Source organism: Trematomus bernacchii, unplaced genomic scaffold (genome assembly GCF_902827165.1).
Source record: "Trematomus bernacchii unplaced genomic scaffold, fTreBer1.1, whole genome shotgun sequence".
Taxonomy (NCBI): Eukaryota; Metazoa; Chordata; class Actinopteri; order Perciformes; family Nototheniidae; genus Trematomus; species Trematomus bernacchii.
In genome coordinates, this window is record NW_022987842.1 from 11,928 (window position 1) to 33,679 (window position 21,752).

The 21,752-nt window shown below is 42.2% G+C and overlaps 1 protein-coding gene across 1 annotated transcript; it reads right to left on the reverse strand.

Annotated features, from left to right (window-relative positions):
- Positions 1–438: 438 nt before the first annotated feature.
- On the reverse strand, positions 439–20,142 carry LOC117468642 (CD5 antigen-like). The gene is made up of 7 exons (XM_034112876.1): positions 20,133–20,142; positions 11,575–11,868; positions 10,050–10,370; positions 9,675–9,965; positions 3,691–4,005; positions 3,171–3,262; positions 439–1,852 (listed from the first exon to the last, which is right to left on the reverse strand). Exons 1-7 carry the CDS (start codon positions 20,140–20,142, stop codon positions 1,757–1,759), a joined length of 1,419 nt encoding a protein of 472 aa, XP_033968767.1. The 3' UTR covers positions 439–1,756.
- Positions 20,143–21,752: the final 1,610 nt, after the last annotated feature.

Here is a 21,752-nt window from a genome sequence, read left to right on the forward strand (position 1 = left end):
AGACACAACTATCCTTGTGTTTATTTATTTGTTTGATTTTATAATGTTGGACTTTTGGGAGTGAGAATGTGTTGGTTTTGCGGCTCCAGACAAAAGAAATGGGTGGAAAAGGGGGCAAAATGGCTCTTTGGGTCCAAAAGGTTGCAGACCCCTGCCATAGTTTATGGGCGCTGCACGCTATCAATCAATCAGCTATTTCAATACTAACCTGTTATAACTAAAGCCTTGAGGTTTAATTCTCACACAGAAACAAAGCAAACCAGGAGAAACACTTTTGAAATCAGCTCACTCTCAGAGTTTCATGGATTATTAAAGAAGTTTTATTATTTTTTTGGTACATAGCAAATGACAGCGATGACAACATTTGTTAAAAAAAGCCACATCAAAAAACTTTAATTGGCGAAAGCTAAATTCTTCAGAAATGCAAAAAACAACAAAATCAATCAAAATTCTTATGAAGCAAAAACATTTCTCGGTTCCAAAATCACAACACTTGTTTACGGACAATGTTAACATTTTAAGTACGAAATAATTAGTCTCCTGAATTTGGGAAAATCCTAAAACACAAAAATAATCTGAATTCTTTGAAAAAAGTGAAATTCAAAAGAAATTCAAAATGTTTCATAAAAGTCCAAAAAGTAATGATTACATATTATTGATCATCTTGTGAAATAAGTACAATCCTCAATAATACAAAAACATGCACATTTCTTGATCACATAACAAAGCACATTACCTTTTAAAAAGGAAACTTCTACCAAATTATGTACATTTTTAATTACAACATGTTAGTATTTAATATCTTATGAATTTGGGAATGCTCTCCAATAGGTGGAGTTCTTAAAAACAGCTAAATTACTACAAAATACAGAGAAATACCATCAAAAATGATATAACGTAAGAAAAATACTGAATGATTGAAAATGATTACAAACTGAGCTCAGTACATGTGAAATAAGAACTTTGAAGAAAAGTTACAATCTTATACTTTTTGGCAAATTACAAATATAATCGGATTTCTCTGAAAAAGCTTCTTTTTTTTATACAAACAATCTCTTCAGACTAAAATCAAGCTAAATTCAACTGAAATCACATTTTTCAATAAAAAAAACATCTGCATTGTTATGAAATAAGAAGTGTTTGGACTATTTACTTTTGTTCAATTCCTATTTGTATATTGTTCAGCTAAATCTGGCCCTGCTGCTAAAAGGACCCATGTGACCCACAAGGGGATCAAATATCCTATCTCGCTGATCAGATGAATTGTTGTGAAAAACGTAACATTTTAAAACTGTACTTTGTCTTATTTGTTGATTGAATAACAAAAACCCTTGTTGTGCTCGAGGTCTACAAATCTAACACTAGGTGGCGCTGTAACGCGTTCCTCCTGTTATCTCAGGAATCACTACATTAGATTCAAACACTGGGTATTGTAACACTGTTTTTAGAGGATATTTGAACATTAATATATGGCATTCATTGGCCAACTTTGTTCCTGAGCGGCCTGGGTTGGTGTGTCTGGTTTCAAACTGCACCGACTGCATTGACTTTTAAAAATAAAACTAACTTGTGATGTTTTTTAAAGATCTTCATCTTCAGTGGGAACCAATTGGCTTGGAGCTGACAGGAAGTCAGGAAACATGAGGCACGAACACATTGCTGGTGACTTTCAGAGTGAAAGCTATATTTTCTAACGTTGGTTAAAAGCTATAAGAGCTGATAAACCCATGTGTGTGAGAGGAGCTCCTTGGAGCTGCTACTCTGCTCCCTGAGCTCCTTCCTCTTCAGCAGGAACACCCAGGTAATCCAGCTCAATGTCCTCCTGTCGGCTCGGCCTCTGCCCCCTGGTGGCCTGGAGAGACATGACAGCACACAGTGAGACTTCCTGCATCACTCCTGTTCAATAACACACACTGTTTCATTCAGTCAGTGGTGGAACAACAACATGTTTCAGTACCTTACGATTCAGTCAGTGGTGGAACAACAACATGTTTCAGTACCTCATCATTCAGTCAGTGGAACAACAACATGTTTCAGTCAACCCAGTCTCACGGCATTTCGTGTTATAGTCACGAAATTAATTTAATCTATTGATTCGTGTTCACCAACACGATTTTCGCATTTTTTTCGTGTCACACAGAACAATTTTAAAAGCAATGTATTTCTATTGGTAGTATGTTTCGTGCCTGCAACACGTCTTTTTGTCCGGTCGCGTCTTGGAATACCAGAAGCTGTGTGGTTCATAAAAACATGTTCTTACTCAATATCTTACCCTAAGCCTAACCCTATCCCTTTTATTTTAAATTGTATAATGTGGGAGTTTTTTTGCCGTCCACGAGGAAAAGAAATGGGGCAAAGAGCCTCAGAATACTGAAATCTGTATTTTTTGTCATCTTTTTTTCCTTCTAATTTGTTATTATTTGGTGCAGGCACGAAACATACTACCAATAGAAATACATTGCCTCTAAAATTGTTCTGTGTCAGAATATTGAAATCTGTATTTTTTTTTATCTGTTTTTCCTTCTAATTTGTTATTATTTACATTGCTTTTAAAATCGTTCTGTGTGACACGAAAAAAATGGCGAAATCGTGTTGGTGAACACGAATCAATAGATTAATTTCGTGACTATAACACGAAATGCCGTGAGACTGTGTTGTTTCAGTACCTAATCATTCAGTCAGTGGTGGAACAACAACATGTTTCAGTACCTAATAATTTAGTCAGTGGAACAACAACATGTTTCAGTACCTTATCATTCAGTCAGTGGTGGAACAACAACATGTTTCAGTACCTTATCATTCAGTCAGTGGAACAACAACATGTTTCAGTACCTAATCATTCAGTCAGTGGAACAACAACATGTTTCAGTACCTAATCATTTAGTCAGTGGAACAACAACATGTTTCAGTCCCTTATCATTCAGTCAGTGGTGGAAAAACAACATGTTTCAGTCCCTTATCATTCAGTCAGTGGTGGAACAACAACATGTTTCAGTCCCTTATCATTCAGTCAGTGGTGGAACAACAACATGTTTCAGTAACTAATCATTCAGTCAGTAGAACAACAACATCATGTTTCAGTCCCTTATCATTCAGTCAGACGAACAACAACATGTTTCAGTCCCTTATCATTCAGTCAGTGGTGGAACAACAACCACATGTTTCCGTACCTTACAGTAGAAGTAAAGGCCGACGGTCACCAGCAGCACCAGCAGCAGAGTCAGCGGCAGGACGACGGCTCGGATGATAAAAGGTCCTGGATCTGATCAAACACATGGACAGCATCACATCAAGAGTCAGCAAACACACAGAGACCTGAACCCACTTCAGCATGGAGACTCCTCTACAGTTATATTACAATAAACTACATCTTCTTAAGATCTTTATTCAACCCCAACCCTTTTTCCTGTTCATACCAGACAGTAGGACTGTAGGGAGAAGCTGCTAGCTGTATCTGTTGAACAGTCAGTACTCATGGCAATACTCCAATGTAAACTACAGCTGACTGGATAATGTCTGTTCTGGATTCATGTCTTCACGGTTCATTGCACTTATTGTACGTTGCTCTGGAAAGCTAAATGTGATGTAAGGGTGTGACTGCTTCAGGGCTCACAGTAAAACACTCAGTCCTCACCAGCGTTCTCCTGTGGAGCATCACGCTCTGTCCTACAGTAAACTCTAACAGCTCACCTGTGACGGTGACGGAGAGCACACGGCTCTCAGAGGAGAAGTCCTGAGAAAAAGCAGAGACATAAACACAGCTGTAGTTTCCCTGGTGGGCGGGCTCTGCAGCCGGGAACAGGAAGTGGGCAGAGTGATTGACAGCTGGCTGGGTGTAGTTGTGAGTGGAGGAGCTGAGCAGGAAGGAGCCTCCTAGGTACTGAGGCTGGATGGAGCAACTGATGGTGAAGGTGAAGCCGCTAAACACCTGGAACCCCTGCTGCTGGGCCCCGGAGACCCCGTACATGGAGGAGGACACAGAGATGTTGGGCTGAAACAGCTTATCTGGAGAGAGAGAGAGAGAGAGAGAGAGAGAGAGAGAGAGAGAGAGAGAGAGAGCGAGAGGAGAGAGAAGAGAGGAGAGAGAGAGAGAGAGAGAGAGAGAGAGAGAGAGAGAGGAGATTTGATTTGTTAAAGACATCTCTTCTCATAGAATCAGAGTTCAAAGCAAGGCCTCCCTCCACCACAGAGCTCACAGATGGAGTGAAACACTAACGGTTTAAAAACTCCTCCATGTTTCTCATCAGAGAGTGAAATCTAAAATCTACACTCACTCTTGCTTTCACCAAGAGAAACACATGTTAGTGAGTTGCTGAGCTGCTGTACTGTTTACTTTGTTGTTCCTGCTTCTGGAGATCCACATGTTTGCCTGCCCCAGCAGCAACAATAAAAACAGTCTCTGTGAAAACCTCCTCTCAGTCTGAAGACACCGCTTTGAAGACATTACAAAGAGCTTTCAGTCTGTGACAGTCCAGGTAGCAGAGAGGGATTGTCTCTTTGTCAGAGAGAGAGAGAGACTAACAAAGAGACAGAGGACATGATGTCATAAACAATGTCACTGATGGGCTTACCTGAGCAGGTGAGAGTCAGGATGATGGGAGAGGGACGTGATTCTGCTGCACACTCGCTCAGAGCAGATCCAGACTCAACACAGTCAGAGCTCATCCACCACGTAGATCTCAATGAGGACACCTCTCTCTGTCCCACAGAAACAGCAGAGCCACAGTCGAGCTCTCTGCAGGCGACTCCTGCTGCCTTCAGGGTCCAGAGAGAGTAATAGTCCCCCACTGGTCTCCATTCTCCCAGATGTTGCACCTCCAGGTCTCCTGCACAGCGACTCTCTCCTCCCTCCAGCTTAACACCACCAGGCTCTGAAGAGAAACAAGAGAGTGATCAGAGAGAGAATAAAGTGAGTTTGATGAGAACAGAATGAACCAATCACAGCTCCTCTCTACCTGAGCAGGTGAGGCTAACAGCTGTGCCAGGTGAGCAGGTGTTTCTCTCTGAGGCTGAGCTACAGTCCAGGAGAGCAGACTCATGGCCTCCACACTGGAACTCTTTGGTCCACATTGGAGCCTCCCCTTCTCCATAGAGCGCCCCCTGGAGGACTGAAGGAGCCCCACAGCCCAGCTGCCGGCAGACCACCTGAGCATCCTGCTGGTCAAAGTCAGCCTCACACACTGAGGACCAGGACGGGTTAGACTGGTTAGACTGGTTAGACTGGTTAGACTGGTTAGACTGGTAAGAGTTCACCTCCAGTATGCCTGAGCACAGACCAGTCCCCCCCAGCAGCCTGACAGAGTCTGCAGAGGACAGAAGATCAAACAGAGGTCAAAGACACACGATAATCTTTTTCATTTCATTTCAAACCTTTATTTAACAAGATTGGTCCATTGAGATCATAGATCTCTTTTTCAAGGGAGACCTGCAGCAAATAGGTTCCACATGAAACATAAAACAAACATAAAACAATAAAGGACATCATATATTATATTTACAGGCTACATTTACATAGTTATCGACATTTACAAGTACCCATGGTATCAAAAAGCATTTCACTTAGCCTAGCTTTAAAAACATGCAGAGCAATGAAATTGCTCAGTTTCAATTCTTGCTGAAGATTGTTCCAAGCAAGTGGAGCTGCGCACATAAAAGCTGTCTTCCCTAAGACAGTCCTTGCTCTTGGCACATCTAACAAGACTACATCCTGCGATCTCAGACAATAGCTGCTTGCAACTCTCTGTGTTATCAGAGAGCAGATACAATACGGGAGTTTACCCAACATGGCTTTATAAATAAACGTGTACCAATGACTGAGCCTCCGTACAGTAAGTGATGGCAAACCTGCCTTGGTATACAGTGTACAGTGTATCTCTAAAAGAGATGAAAGAATATTTCAGAGATTCAAACTGGACTCAGTTCCAACATGAGTTGATGATGAACAACAGAACAACAAAAGGACATACAGCAAAAATTACAGGGATTACAATTGACATATCTATCCACATGTACAGGTACCAACAGCATCTGATTGTGTAGCATCCAACCGAGCTTTAAAAACATGTAGTGGTACCAGATTGGTAATTTTCCATTCTTTTTGCAGACTGTTCCAAGTTAGTGGAGCTGCACATCTAAAAGCTTTCTTCCCTAAGACAGTCCTAGCACGTGGCACATTTAATAAAACCACAGCATGCGATCTCAGGCAATAACTACTTTCAATTTGCAGAGAGATCAGGGAGCAGATATAAGATGGTAGTTTATCCAACACGGCTTTGTAAATGAAAATGTACCAGTGACTGAGCCTCCGTACAGTAAGTGATGGCAAACCTCCTTGGTATACAGGGTACAGTGATGCGTAAGTGACTTTAAAAGTGTTAAATGTTGTGCATCAATAACAGATTTGATGTTGTTACATTTCTATAAAAAATGCTTTTGTGAGTGGATTTCTGAGACACCCTGACGCCGCTAGATTCACAAATGAATGTATTCAAGATGGGAGTTTCTGTAGCCAATCAGATGTCTGCATCATTTAAGCCAATCACATGAGTGCATCCCTTTCAAGCGAAATGACTGCCCTGCCCACTTCCCGGTAAAACTAAGGCATCAGAACGAAGCGGAAAACAATGTTAATATCACTTCTACTCTAGCTTGGAAGAATGCGATATGAGGTCCATCCTAAGTCTCTGAACTTGAGTCCATGCTTCCCTCACTTGCGTCCTTTCCTCCACACGAAGAGGGAGGGAGTAAGGAAATGTGTTTTCAGAGCAATGAGACGTCCTTTCCTCGGAGTGTGAAGTTAAAGGACTTCCGTTTGTGATTCCTGATCGCTGCTGGATCGGCTGTCAGTGGCTTTAACAGCTGCACACTTCTGACAGAGTTTGTGTTTGCAGACATGTTCGCTGTTCTATTCCTAATAAGAGGCTCCCAGTTATCACTGCCAGAGCAGCAGCAGTGTGTTACCTGTCTCACCTCACACCTGCACAGTGGGGGTTCTAGAACATTTTACATGGGGAGGCAAAGGGGGGTCAAGAGGTCAGGGTGGCATGGGAGGGCCTACAGTACGTGGTATTTCATTCTATATATAAAACCTATTTATTGTTAAATCATGGCCGAACACAAGTGTTCTTAATGCACAAGAGAAACAAGGTGTTCAGACAAACAAACATATAGTATAAAACAACAGAAAGTACTCATGGTACCCTAGAACTATGTTTACTGTAAGTACAGTCAAAGTACTTAGTTATAATGAAGTACACACATGACATCACCCATCTCTTCAGAGAGCTAGAGGTGACCTGTGCAGCAACACATTTCAATATGTGTCAATACTAAGAGCTGCTAGATTGAGCTGCTGTGATGGAAGATGTGAGGAGAAGAAGAACATACCATGTGGTCCAGCTGGAGTCTCCTCTGCCTCCTGATCCCTGCCTCTGGCCCTCTTTCTGACACTTCATCTGTATTCCTCACATACATGTCTTCTTCTTCACTAATGTCTTCATCTCCTCCTCTTCCTCCTGCTCTGACCCTCCTGCTCTCTTCATCTCCTCCTCTTCCTCCTGCTCTGACCCTCCTGCTCTCTTCATCTCCTCCTCTTCCTCCTGCTCTGACCCTCCTGCTCTCTTCATCTCCTCCTCTTTCTCCTGCTCTGACCCTCCTGCTCTCTTCATCTCCTCCTCTTCCTCCTGCTCTGACCCTCCTGCTCTCTTCATCTCCTCCTCTTCCTCCTGCTCTGACCCTCCTACTCTCTTCATCTCCTCCTCTTCCTCCTGCTCTGACCCTCCTGCTCTCTTCATCTCCTCCTCTTCCTCCTGCTCTGACCCTCCTGGTCTCTTCATCTCCTCCTCTTCCTCCTGCTCTGACCCTCCTACTCTCTTCATCTCCTCCTCTCTGGTACAGATGCTTGTGTAACTTCACACGTTAGGGCCATGTAGCTGATAAGTAGCATATCATAAATATAACATCAGAAAGTATTGATCAAGCGCACACAGGCAGCTGTGTTCAGACCCAGTTTGACGGTAAAGGATGTATCCTGCTTTCATTGATCTGGCCTCATGGCTGTGAGCAGTGGCACAGCAAGACCCTCTGGGGGCCCCAGAAGAGACATGCCCCCAACCCATCCAGCATTCAGCTAACGCTCTCCTAACACCAGCTGCTCCTCAAAGTACCGTGCACTGATGCATATTCACAGAGAAACATACATTTAGCTGTCAGTGGAAATTGTAAACACTGTGTCCTAAATAAAGGAGGTTAAATATAAAGTCTCTCATATTAAATATTACGTATGTTCTGATTTTAAACCTTGTGTATGTATTGATTACACCAGAGGCCTGTACTACGAAGCCGGATTTTCCTAACCTGGATATGTTGGAGTTAGCCGGTTGGCCCAATCCAAAACATACGCGCTCTCGCTAAACTGTACTACGACGCTGGTTATCAAGTGGATCGCTCAAGCCAGCCGTGTCCTATCTAGTTAGGTGCGCGTTCACATGAAAGGGGTGGTATTTGGAGCATTCGGCCAATCACAAACATGGACAAGCGTACTGACAGCGCAGCGTCATACTTCCTGAATGAAAAGTCAACTTTAATATTAGTCAAATATGAAGAAGTTAAACTTGAAACATCCATGACTTAAACACTTTATCCAGGATAAAAGCCACATAGCTGCACCTGCAAGGTGAATACAGCTGGTAACAGAAAAAGCGTTTGAATGCGTACATTAACAGGTTTATGATATCACTGCCCCGTCTAAGACACGAGTGGATCTGACTTTAATTACATTTGACTCGAGTGTTTCGTCAACTTAATGTGTTGCTTAAAATAATACTTCTGCGTACAGTATGTGACACTGTGAGTGTTGCACGGCCAGATACGGCTCAAGAAGCTGACTCAAATAAGGAAATATATGATACATTATGATGTGATATGATATGAATGATAATGGGACACATCTACGTCTGCACTCACAGTGCCGCGGACTGTACTTAATGTTACTCTGATCCGGTTACTTATGTTGTGGCAGATATTTAAGTAAGCTTTCTTAACTCTAATGTTATAATAGTCAGATTGCTCTGAAGATGGGAGGGGATATTCTATTAATTTTCACGTTCACACAGTCAGTTGATTTTTGCCGGCCGTCTTTCCTGCAACGGCAGTTTTTCTGTATTTCCTCTATCCTGTAATATGACTTGATAGCTTTAAACTCCGCACACGGAGCTCTGATTGGTCAGCAGGCGGTGCTTTCACTGAGTTGATCTCTTAGCCTGCAACCTAACCTGCTCCCGAGGAGGCTAGCCGCTCAGCATAAGTTACCATGGAGATCTAGCCCGCTAAAAAGAGAACCAGCGTCGTAGGACCGGAAAGCCCGAGTTTTCCCTGAAGTCAGCCGGCTAAGCGAAAATCCGGCTTCGTAGTACAGGCCTCTGATTACCCGTTATAAACAAACAAAGCTTCTGCCACATGAATATCAAACGGATTTTCATACAGATTGTGATGGATACTAAATGAGATGTCACTCTGCTACCAGATGAATGTTCAGTGACGTTTATATCATGTCTGGATTTGTTCTAGACACTTTTTAATCTCGGTTAACCCCTCCATGAACTGTGGTTGCTTAAAACGACTGTCTTAGATGATGTCACTGATGATGTCACTGATGATGTCACAGATAAGTTTACCTGAGCAGGTGAGAGTCAGGAAGTAGGGAGAGTAAGATGATGCTGCACACTCCCTCAGAGCAGATCCAGACTGAACACAGTCAGAGCTGATCCTCCACTCAGGTCTCTGTGAGGACTCCTCTCTCCGTCCCACAGAAACAGCAGAGCCACAGTCGAGCTCTCTGCAGACGACTCCTGCTTCCTTCAGGGTCCAGAGAGGGCCCCTCACTGGTCTCCATTCTCCCAGATGTTCCAGCTCCAGGTCTCCTGCACAGCGACTCTCTCCTCCCTCCAGCTTAACACCACCAGGCTCTGAAGAGAAACCAGAGAGAGATCAGAGAGAGAATAAAGTGAGTTTGATGAGAACAGAATGAACCAATCACAGCTCCTCTCTACCTGAGCAGGTGAGGCTAACAGCTGTGCCAGGTGAGCAGGTGTTTCTCTCTGAGGCTGAGCTACAGTCCAGGAGAGCAGACTCATGGCCTCCACACTGGAACTCTTTGGTCCACATTGGAGCCTCCCCTTCTCCATAGAGCGCCCCCTGGAGGACTGAAGGAGCCCCACAGCCCAGCTGCCGGCAGACCACCTGAGCATCCTGCTGGTCAAAGTCAGCCTCACACACTGAGGACCAGGACGGGTTAGACTGGTTAGACTGGTCAGAGTTCACCTCCAGTCTGCCTGAGCACAGACCAGTCCCCCCCAGCAGCCTGACAGAGTCTGCAGAGGACAGAAGATCAAACAGAGGTCAAAGACACACCATCAAAGAGATGAAACAATATTTCATAGATTCAAACTGGACTCAGTTCCAACATGAGTTGATGATGAACAACAGAACACATGTTTATAAGAACACAGACTGCAGGTACCCTCACATCTACATCTGATACCCTCTAGCAAGTGGTCTCCATTAGTGAACCCTTTCCCTGTGTCTTCAACAAAACCTCCTCCTCTGCAGATCCTCTGCTCCTGCTCAGCTCCACCTCTGCTCTCACACAGACACTTTCAAAAGGTTTCATTCTTTACTCTTACATGTGTGTTTCACATGTGTTATCTGATTGGTGTTTGTAAACACGTTGTTTTTCAAACATGGCGTCATCATTGAATTCAAGCTGTTGTTTGTATATTGATCTCGTGTTTTCCATTAAATGGTGAATTGTATCATTCTCGAGGTGGAGGCTCCAAATAACCCGCTGGGTTTCATGACTCTTCATATCAGCCGTGCTCCAGGCTGCAATGAGTGAAATGAAATGTAATACTGCTTGTTCATTTCTTTTGGTTCACATTACATTGATACATTTTAGAGACACAGAAAGCATAGAGAGGTAGAATCTGGAGTGAGACGGCCCCTGCTGTGAGGATGATGGTTCTGGCCTCTCCCCTCTCACTCTTTTGAAAACTCTGAACATGGATTCTTGTGACTCTGTAAATGAGTGCTATATTTTCCTCCTTCATCTGCGGGGTCTGTGGGACGTCCTACGTTGTGTTTGCGCCGCACTTCGACTATGTGAACTATGTAGGCCAATCACAACAGGCTATTTTACATTGGCCTGTTGTGATTGGATAGAACATCTCACACAACAGAAGCCTGAATACGTTAATAAATGTTGCTTCTAATTGTATTCATTTTTAAAAGGGAAACTTATTTTTGCTATTATTTTATTATTTAATTATTCATTTAGATAATCAAAAATAAAAATCCGGTAAGCTATATTTTCTCTCAGTCATTGTTGATGAATGAGTGGGTGGGCCTATAGACCCAGTAGCCCACCCACAACGCCCGGCTGCTTCATACACTGTTCATCATTTGTTATTTGGGTTTGTGTATTTTTTAATTCTAAAAACAAGAAAATGAAAATGTCATCGATGATGTCACTGATGATGTCATTGGTGATGTCACTGATGATGTCATTGATGGGTTTACCTGAGCAGGTGAGAGTCAGGATGTCTCTAGAGGAAGATGATTGTGCACACTCCCTCAGAGCAGATCCAGACTCAACACAGTCAGAGCTGATCACCCACACAGGTCTCTCTGAGGACTCCTCTCTCTGTCCCACAGAAACAGCAGAGCCACAGTCCAGCTCTCTGCAGACGACTCCTGCTGCCTTCAGGGTCCAGAGAGAGAAAAAGGCGACCGCTGGTCTCCATTCTCCCTCATGTTCCATCTCCAGGTCTCCTGCACAGCGACTCTCTCCTCCCTCCAGCCTAACACCATGCTCTGGAGAGAAACAAGAGAGTCATGTACCTTCATTGATATTAGCATATTTTAATAATTAATCATTTATACTATTAATACTTCCGAGTGATAATCAGATCATTAACTCCAGCTCTCTATAAACCGGTGGTGGGAAGTAATAAAGTACATATACTCAAGTACTGTAAGTACAGGTTTGAATTACTTTACTGGAGTATATCGTTTTATAATACTACTACATCACATGTATTCAACAAAATGAGTTCAAGTACTGTAAGTACAGGTTTGAATGACTGGTAACACTTTATATTACGGTACACATAATAACCATCAACTAGTTGTTAATTAACATGCTTATTAGCAGTATATTGGCTCTTTATTAGTCATTATAAAACACTTATTAATGCCTTATTCTACATGACCATATTCTACAAGTAATAAGCCATTAGTTGAGAGCTTTTCCTCAATAACCCTCTAATTAGTGCTTATTTATTGCAAGTAAGGAAGTTATTGTACATGAGTTTTGGTCTTAATATGCGCTGCTCAATATGGGCCTAATAAGGCAGCAGTACCACAAGAATAGTAATTATCCCATAATAACACTTAACAAATATGATCTATTCTTATGTAACAAGACATGAAACTGTAAGTGTTCATTAAGTCTAAACAACTCAAAATGAGGTATTTCTATCTAAGAACATGTTCCCTATTTTAAAGTGAAGTCTTGTTCATAACCAATAAGCTAGTAGTTTGACTCTAATTGACCTGAACAGGTTCCCTATTCTAAAGTTGCCTCCTCTTCACACTTTGTAAATACATTATAGCACACAACTACTGAGATTAACCTCAACAGTACATGAACAAAGTAGGCACACGTTGAAATATCTGTTTTATTAATGAACCTGTCAAGTTTCTCCAAGGCTGAGAACATACAGTATGCAGCCTGTACTTTCTAATAAAAACAGATTTTGAACAGATGTTATGTATTTGTGATCATACTGTGTGACCTGCTTGTATGTACTTACACACTAGGTGTACTGTTCTCTCTCTGTGTTGTACTGTCTCAGTGTGAACATAGATTAAACAGCCAGCCAAACTCTTTTGAGAGCCAGGGAATGAGCAGCCATGCTCCTTTATTGACTTATTTGCAGTCCACTGACATTCAAACGGAGTATTAATGATGGTACTTTAAAGTGGACCTATCATGCTATATTTAAATGATATATTGTAGGGCCATACCTATATAAGGTATATTTATACGTTTCTGTTTTCAAAATACCAAACAGATCATGCATTTTAGCCATGCCTCATTTCGCTCTATGTGCTGTTTGCTGTCTACGGGTCTGATTCTGCTGACCACGCCCCCCTGCAGGAGAGGGGAGACGTGCTCTGATCAAGTCAAGAGGGGGAGAAAAAAAGATCTCCGTCCTCCGTGTTTTATTTATATATACAGTCTATGGTTTTATTATATTATTATAGGCCTATAGAGTCGTTATTCATTTGTTTTAAAGCTCAATAAATAACAAAGAAGACCTTTGACCAGCACTTTTCTAATTTTGTCCGGAAGATTTAAACTTTAACGGACATCTTGACCGGCGAAACAAACTGAAACTGAAACTCTGCCGCACGGTCCCCTTGTTCCTTGGAAGAGGCGGAGAGGTGGGTGTTTGTCATCTGCTGGTGGACTAACCGGACAGAATTACAGTGCTTGCCTCGACGGGGAGGGATTGCATTGAATTAAAGCAGCGGGAGCAAACGCTTGCCTCGGGGAGGGAGAAAAAAAGCCACAGCGGAGAATAAACAGAAGGGTAACCATGGTAACTATGGGCGGGAAGTCTTCTTCGCTGCTTTTGTGGCAGACTACACCGCCACTTACAGGCCTGGCATATGTACTACAGCATCTCCAGCGCTTTCGAGCGGCAATGGCCGGCCGTGGCCCAACCCCACATTCCCCTGATAGGTGGAGAGTTGGCCCAATAGCCGTAGCGCCACCGTCCTGACGTCAGGACAGTGTTCAAATCTGGATCAATTTTTATCAGATCCGTTGCAGCCCCTTTTTTAGAGATTTGGGTATGGAGGAAAATAGAGAGGGTTGTGTTTTCTGACACTTGGTGAGTTCCCTGGAACACCGGGGACACATATTCATGTATAAAAGACGTACAAAAGTGCATTTTGCATGATTGGTCCACTTTAAGCATTATTTGATCCTAATACTTTTACCTAAGTAGATTTCAATACCAGACTTGTTCTTGTTACAGTATTTCTACACTGTGGTATCACTTCTTTTAATCAATTATAACATCCCCCCCACATCTATAAACTAATAGGACCTGAAACATGAAACATATGATTAAGTAGAGCTAAAAAACAGTTCAATCAGAAAGCTAAACGTAGAGATTAGTAGCATGTTTATGTGTGGCTCTGTCATTTGAACCCTTTGGTGAACATGTGCAATATGGGTCCGTGTACATGTGTGTTTCTCTTTTAACACAAGAAACAAATCCCCAAAAATCCCATAAAGACTTTCAACAAAAACTGAAAAAAGGAACACAAAAGCCTTTTTTCTGATTTTGTTGTTTGAGTCCAGAAACCATATCAGCAAAATCAAATTCAAGAATGGTCCGATTTTAGATTTTTAATATTGGTTCATTGGTTTTCTGTATGGAGGTAGAATTAAATATACAAAAATAAAAGCCAAGAGCATTGAATATCTATGCTGTAACATTGCAATCTCCCAACCTTTTATTTTATTATTTATTATTTGTATTTAGCCTTTATTTATAGGTGTAAAATCTCATTGAGACACAAGGTCTCATTTCCAAGAGAGACCTGTCAGTGGTAACACTACCACACAAAGTTACAGACAGACAGGACACTAAACACAGAGGCAACACTAAAATACAACATCATAAAAAATGTAGTCATTGAAATCCATATAATGTACAGTATTCAGATATAGCAGGTGCAAACACCCACAGATGATTTCTCCAGCTTTTTTAAAATTAGTTTAAAATCCGTGATGGGTATCAAACTGGTCAGCTTAAGTTCCTGCTGAAGTGTGTTCCAGGTCGAGGGGGCAGAGTATGATATGGCTTTTTTCCCAAGCACCGTGCGAACTGAGGGGACGGACAGAGTGATGTCATTTTGAGATCGTAGGCTATAGCTGTACTGTTTGTGTGATATGTAAGTGGATATGTAGAGGGGCAGCAGTCCAAGCATAGCGGTATAGATGAATTTGTACCAGTGCAGTGATCTGCGCATTGATAATGATGTCCAGTTGACTAAAGAGTACAGCGTGCAATGGTGTGTGAGGGGTTTACAGTTGGTTATGAACCTCAGAGCCCCATGGTAGACAGCGTCCAGCAGATGAAGGGAGTGAGCTGAGGCGTTTATGTACACAACATCCCCGTAGTCCAAGAGCGGCAAAAATGTGGCAGCTACAAGCCGTTTCCTCGCACTTGTGGAGAAGCAGGCCTTATTTCTAAAAAAGAATCCCAGTTTTAATTTCAATTTCCTTAAGAGATTGTCAATATGTGGTTTGAAGCAGAGATTTTCATCTATAGTAATGCCTAAGTATCTGTAGGTGTTAACAGCTTCAATGGGGTTATGCTGTGCAGACATGATTTCATTTCATTTCATTTCAAACCTTTATTTATTCGGGTTGTATCCCATTGAGATCATTCACCTCTTTTTCAAGGGAGACCTGCTCAAGTAGGTTCCACATGAAACATTAAAAACATAAACAGAACAACAAAAGGACATCATACAGTAGCATTACAGGGATTACAATTTACATAACTATCCACATGAACAGGTACCAACAGCTTCCGATTGAGTAGCATCCAACCGAGCTTTAAAAACATTTAGTGGCACCAGATTGCTCAGTTTCCATTTTAATTGCAGACTATTCCAGGACAGTGGAGCTGCGCATCTAAATGCTGTTTTCCCTAAGACAGTCCTAGCAGTTGGCACAGGTGCATGATGCAGGGAAGAACAGTTGGTAACCTTTTCTTATTGGAAAACAACATGACTTTTGTCTTATCTGAATTTAACACCAACCTAAGGTGGAACAGATGTGACTGAAAAGTGTCAAAAGCAGACTGCAGACGTTCAAATGCAAGGGCAACAGTGCTAGCACAACAGTACACAACAGTATCATCTGCATATAGATGTACCGAGGCATCAATACTTTGACCCACATCATTTATATAAATAGTAAAAAGGGTCGGTCCCAAGACCGAACCTCGAGGAACACCTCTGGGCACATTAAGAAAGCTTGAGGAGAGACCGCTGAATTTTACACATTGCTTGCGATTCGAAAGATAGTTTGCAAACCAACCAACAGCTTGGTCAGACAGGCCTATATAAGATAACTTCTGGCATAGAATGCCATGGTCCACAGTATCAAATGCCTTGGATAAGTCTATAAAAAGGGCAGCACAGTAGCTCTTTGCGTCCAAGCTTTCAACAATGTCATTCACTACTTTCAAAGCAGCCGTTACTGTACTGTGCTGCTTCCTAAAGCCTGACTGGTGAGGAGTTAGAATGTTGTTCAAGCTTAAATATTCTTTGATTTGATCATTCACCAGCCTTTCAAGTACTTTAGCTAAAATAGAGAGCTTGGAAATTGGTCTGTAATTATTCATCACCATGGGATCACCACCTTTCAATAAGGGGAGAACATTTGCAGTTTTCCAAACATCTGGAATGACATTGTTTGTTATAGAAAGATTAAAAACATGACACAGTGGTTTGGCTATAATATCTGTAGCTAGCCGTAAGAAATAAGGGGGGAGATCGTCCGGGCCTGCTGATCTTTTGGGGTCTAGGCCCTTTAGAGCCTTACAAACCTCCCCAACATTGAAGGGGTTGAAGGAGAAAGTGTGGCTACTGGAGGCATGACTATTGGCGATGGAGGGAGATGATTTACCAAAAGATAATGTGTCAAACAAGGAGCTGGACGCAATAAAATGTTTATTATTAACAATTAAGCATCTCTGTCTTATTTGACACAGGGGTGGAGTCAACAACAATGTTTGGAGGCAGCTCTAAGGAGCGAGAGCTGGCAGAGAGGGATTTTATGGCATGCCAAAATCTCCTAGGATCGTTCAAACTGTCTGTGGTCTGGGATAAGTAAAAATCGCTTTTGGCTTTTTTAATGGAAGCAGTACAGCGATTACGCAGTTGACGAAAAAGAAGCCAGTCAGCCTCAGAGCCTGTCTTCCTCGCAGCAGCCCAAAGGAGATTCCTCTTGCGTAAGAGGGCTGCCAGATCAGAAATGAACCAGGGGGTATAACGGCCCTTCACCCTGAACCCTGAACATCACCAATCAATAAAATACGATCCCATTTAAAATGAACTAAGTCATGAAGAAAGGCTTGCTCTATAAAGTGCTTAACATTTATTTTCAGAACAACACAGGGTTTAGTACGGGGGATTTTGGTATCCCTAATAGCACCAACTAGACAATGATCACTTAGGTCATTAGCAAAGACCCCGGTTGCAGTATATTTATGGGGTTGATTAGTAATTAAAAGATCGATAAGAGATGATTTTTTTAGACACCTGGTGTTAAGACGAGTAGGACTTTTAATTACTTGTGTAAAATTTAGACACATACAATGAGCTTTAAAATCATCAGACACCTGCCAACAAAAACCAGATATGTGTTCAAAGAAATGAATAAATAACATAATGCGACCTCTGTGCAAAGCTTTAGTGACCTACAGCTCAATGAGACTACATGAACCTATGCCCCTACATGAGCTAAGTCTTGTGTATCTCCTAATACGTTAAGGTGGTCGGGCGGTGGAACTCTCACTCTCTCTCCTTCTTTCCATTCCCCAGGTATAATAAGACGCAAAGACCCCAGGCTAGCTGGCCGCTCCCTTGCTAACTTATCAACCTCCCTGTTTCCTCTATCGGGTTTCCTAACCCTCACTTTCTCTCTAAGAAAACCTTGTTCCTTATCTCTTAGCTTGTATCCCTTTTTCAGTTCCCCCCCTTCCTTCTCCGTTTCTGTATCACTCCAGTGACCGGATTCTAGGGTTTGATAGAGGTCTCTTATGTACAACTACGTTAGGAAAAGAGGTATTCTTTACCAGGCTACTTTCAGGTTCTTTTATTAGCTCGGTACATTTTGCTTCCGGTGCGTCCAGCACTTTAAAATCCCCCACGGGGTGCTTCACTCCCGCTTGCACTGTTTCTAAGGATCCTACTTATCCTACACTGCACACAGATAAGAAAGACAAATAATGGCCCTGCCACAGACTGCACTAGCGAATATATTCGGGGGGCTGGTAACCCTGGTCCAGGGACGGGGTTTGTGATCTCATCTAGTGGGGAAAGCCCTACTGGGTGCCAATATGGCCAAGCAAGGATACCTTCGTGAAGAGAGACTGGAGCCTTTGGAGTGGGGACCTTATGTTCCCGGTGAATGTGTAATTGGTAGAGTTGTTAATGCCATGGTAAGATGGCACGGCCCAAACCATGAGAAGCCGGCACGGCTCCCTAATGGGCCGTCTTTGAATCCTCCACAGGATTGCCTCGTCTCGGAAAGAGAGGGAGGCAAAGATGAACTGTGCAGAGACTGCTCTTTGGAACACCACCACTAGTGTGCCCTTGAGTAAGGCACTTAGCCCTTAGTTACTCCAGGGAGAATGTCCCTGTAATTGGTCATTGTAAGTCGCTTTGGATAAAAGCATCAGCTAAATGAAATGTAATGTAATGTAATGATAGTTGGCACTTGGCCACCTCAGGATAAGGCAGCAATATCTAGCTGTCATTGCACGTGGGATGGGGAGAAATGAAGGACCTTCGAGTCCCATCTGGGACTTTTTCTGTTCAGAGCAGTTTTGTCTGCTAGTTCAATATAGGATCCAATGCATTCTGTTTTAGGTCAAATTAAGAAGACATTTGTGAATGATTTACGGCTAAAAATGTTCTTTGCTTTCAATAAAGCTAAGTGGGGACTTTTGGCTTTTCTTATTATTCTAGCTGTCGCGATAGTTTCAGGTGTTTTGTTCAGATTTGGACTGCTTCAACCAGCACTACTGTACATCACAACATTATTTTTGTTCCTGATCAAATTCACCTTTAAGATGATTTGGCTGGCCCTTAAACTACTAAGGCTAATCTTAAAAAATGTACATGTTTCTTTTTGGGTCATGGGTTAACAAAACAAGGGAGTTAAACAAAGGAAGACATTTAGGGAGAGAATCCTGTTGTTCAGGGGGAAATGGAGAGGTTGGCTTCGGTAGATCAACATGATTTCTCCTCTCCCAACTTTGCTAAAAACCTTTATCCATAAAAGCTGCTTAAGAAAACAATTATAAAGAACATTTTCAAAACTGCTTAGAGGGAGATTTCTCCTCTTTTGCCTCTCCTCCTTGCTGCAGGCTAAGCACCGGATGTTGATGTGGTTTGACATGCAGCTCTGAGATAGAGATCAGCACCCCCGCCCTTACATACTCTCACAACTCTCTGGACCTGAGACAGTGACAGCACGTAATGGAGAGACCAAACGTTACCTCTGAGAATGCTTCATCCCAGTCAATACAAGAGATCCTGATTGGAATCATTTTGACTATTTTTTAATTTAGTTTTGATTACCCCAAAGTCATTAAAGAATGGGGGATTTGTGACTTTGATCTTAGCTATCCCCATTTTACTTATTAGAAACTGGCAAAATGGCCTTATCAATCAGCCAACGCTGAGTTGTTTATTGATTTATCCATTTTTAGCAGAAAGGAGAGTTCAGTTGTGTTATTAGTTTCTTCCTATCAGGGAGCAGTTCAATAAGTAGAATAATGTTAGAAGGTTTTTAACTGCTAAAAGTCATTAGAATAGGTTTGCTCACTTTGGAGATTTTGACCAACTTCCTTTTGTAGTATCTGGTGTTTATCCAACTCCTGGTTGGTAGTCATGAATTTAAAACCAAGTAGAGGTAATACTGATATTTACTATTGCAATGTTTCAGTCCCTTTATAGACGTTCTGTTGAGTGGTTGGTTGGTGATGGACGCTTATATCAGAGAGAAGATTTATCTGATCATTTGTTGCCAGCATCTAGGAGGGGCCTCTCACTGAGACTCCGCGGGGATAACAGGGAACCACCTCGCTGGTATGTTACAGAACATACAGAAGACTATTTTGACATTAGTCCTAGGGAGCTTGGGGAAGGGTCTACCTGTCCTCCTCCGGCTAAGAAGTCTAGAACTTCTGTGCCACCAAACTAATCTTTTACAGCAGCTGACCAGACGAGGGCTCCAGAAATGCTGTGGACCTGACCTGCCGACATTGTGCCGTTAAAAGTGCAGAGTATCTTGATTTATTTTTAACATCATGTTACTATACATTTTTGACTACTTATGATAATGCTGTTAAGCCATTTAGCTTGTGTTGTTTAAACCCACTTATATACTCAGTGGTGCATATCTATGTTTTCTGATATACATGATTGTTAATCATTATATTATTTTATTTTTGAGTGACCTTATGATAATATTCAATTGTTTCGAGATAAGTTTGCTTTTTAAACTTTGACAAGAATTTGCTTTTGACTTTTATGTATTACTTTGAAATCAAATTTTGATTACATTTGTCTTCTGCTTGACTATTTCAGGTAAGCGTTTTCAAGCAGTCAAACACCATGCTGGGCCTGACACATAGTAAAAACGTTTATTAAGAGGTGCAGATGGTGAAGGTAAAGAAGTAGTGTGTCACCCTCCCTAGTGATGGTAGCAGAGAGGGGGCCGCCAGCCTGAGGGGCCAGGCGGTGGACGGAGGATTTGACTGCCCTATAAGGGTACCTGATGGTCCTTGCACTAATAAATGTGTATTGTCCTTAACCCTAATCAGCGTCATCGAATCCTGCCAGTATGCCACGGAGGCTTGAGAGCTTGGAGCTAGTTTTCTGAGGCCCAAGCCCTGGGCCCTGAGCCTGGGCTCAGGGCTATTTTAGACAGCTTTTTTAGGACATTTGACTTGTGAACCTGTTGCTTTTGTATTTTGACTTGGTGTCTTTTGTTATTTTTTGGATTCTTGTAAATCCGCTATTTTTGTTAAAACCTTAATAAAACCGGTTTGTACTTTGTACATTTCGACCCAATTCCTGGTCTCTCTCGTGGTTTCTGAAAGTATCTGCTTGGTCTTAGAGTGAGGTAAGAACACCCTTCCTTGGAAAAGGCTGACATTAGTTGATCATTTGGATTTTAAATTGTTTAAGGGGAATAGAAACTCTGCTAATGGGTTAGGCTCACTTTATTAAAGTTTGACTCTGGCTGGGTTTAATATTACTTTTGCATTGTTTTAATTGGTATAAGGCAGGGGTAGCCAACACGGTGCCCGCGGGCACTTGGTCGCCCGCAGGGGCAACGTGAGTCGCCCGTGGGGCATGTTCTAAAAATAGCTCGCCAAGCAAATCCAAAATGTATAAAATACACAAAACAAAAAAGGAAATGTAATTAAAAGAATCTACCCTATGCATAAACGAAACCTAAATCATAGCGAACTCTATCTACTTACTACAACTCTATATCTATCTAACACCCCTCCTCCCCCCACTCCCACAATGAATATCGAGCAATCACGTTCTTGCTTGATTTGTGGGACCAGCGTTGCAGTCGGGAAGAAAAGGCACCTCCCCGCTGATTTTCCTTCTGGCAGAATCTACACAACACATCAGCCCCATTGAGCAGCCTATCATGCCAGCCTATACAACACATGGGGGGCAGAGTTTTACTCTGCGTGTTGCAACTTGCATATATATTTATTGCACTTGACGCACACACGCATGGCGTTATTTCCACCTGGGACAGGGGGGAAATGTCCCCCGCTCTTTTCGAAATCCCGTTTGTGTCCCCCCACTTTAAAAATATGTTTATTTATTTTTTTAACGCAAGCCGTCGA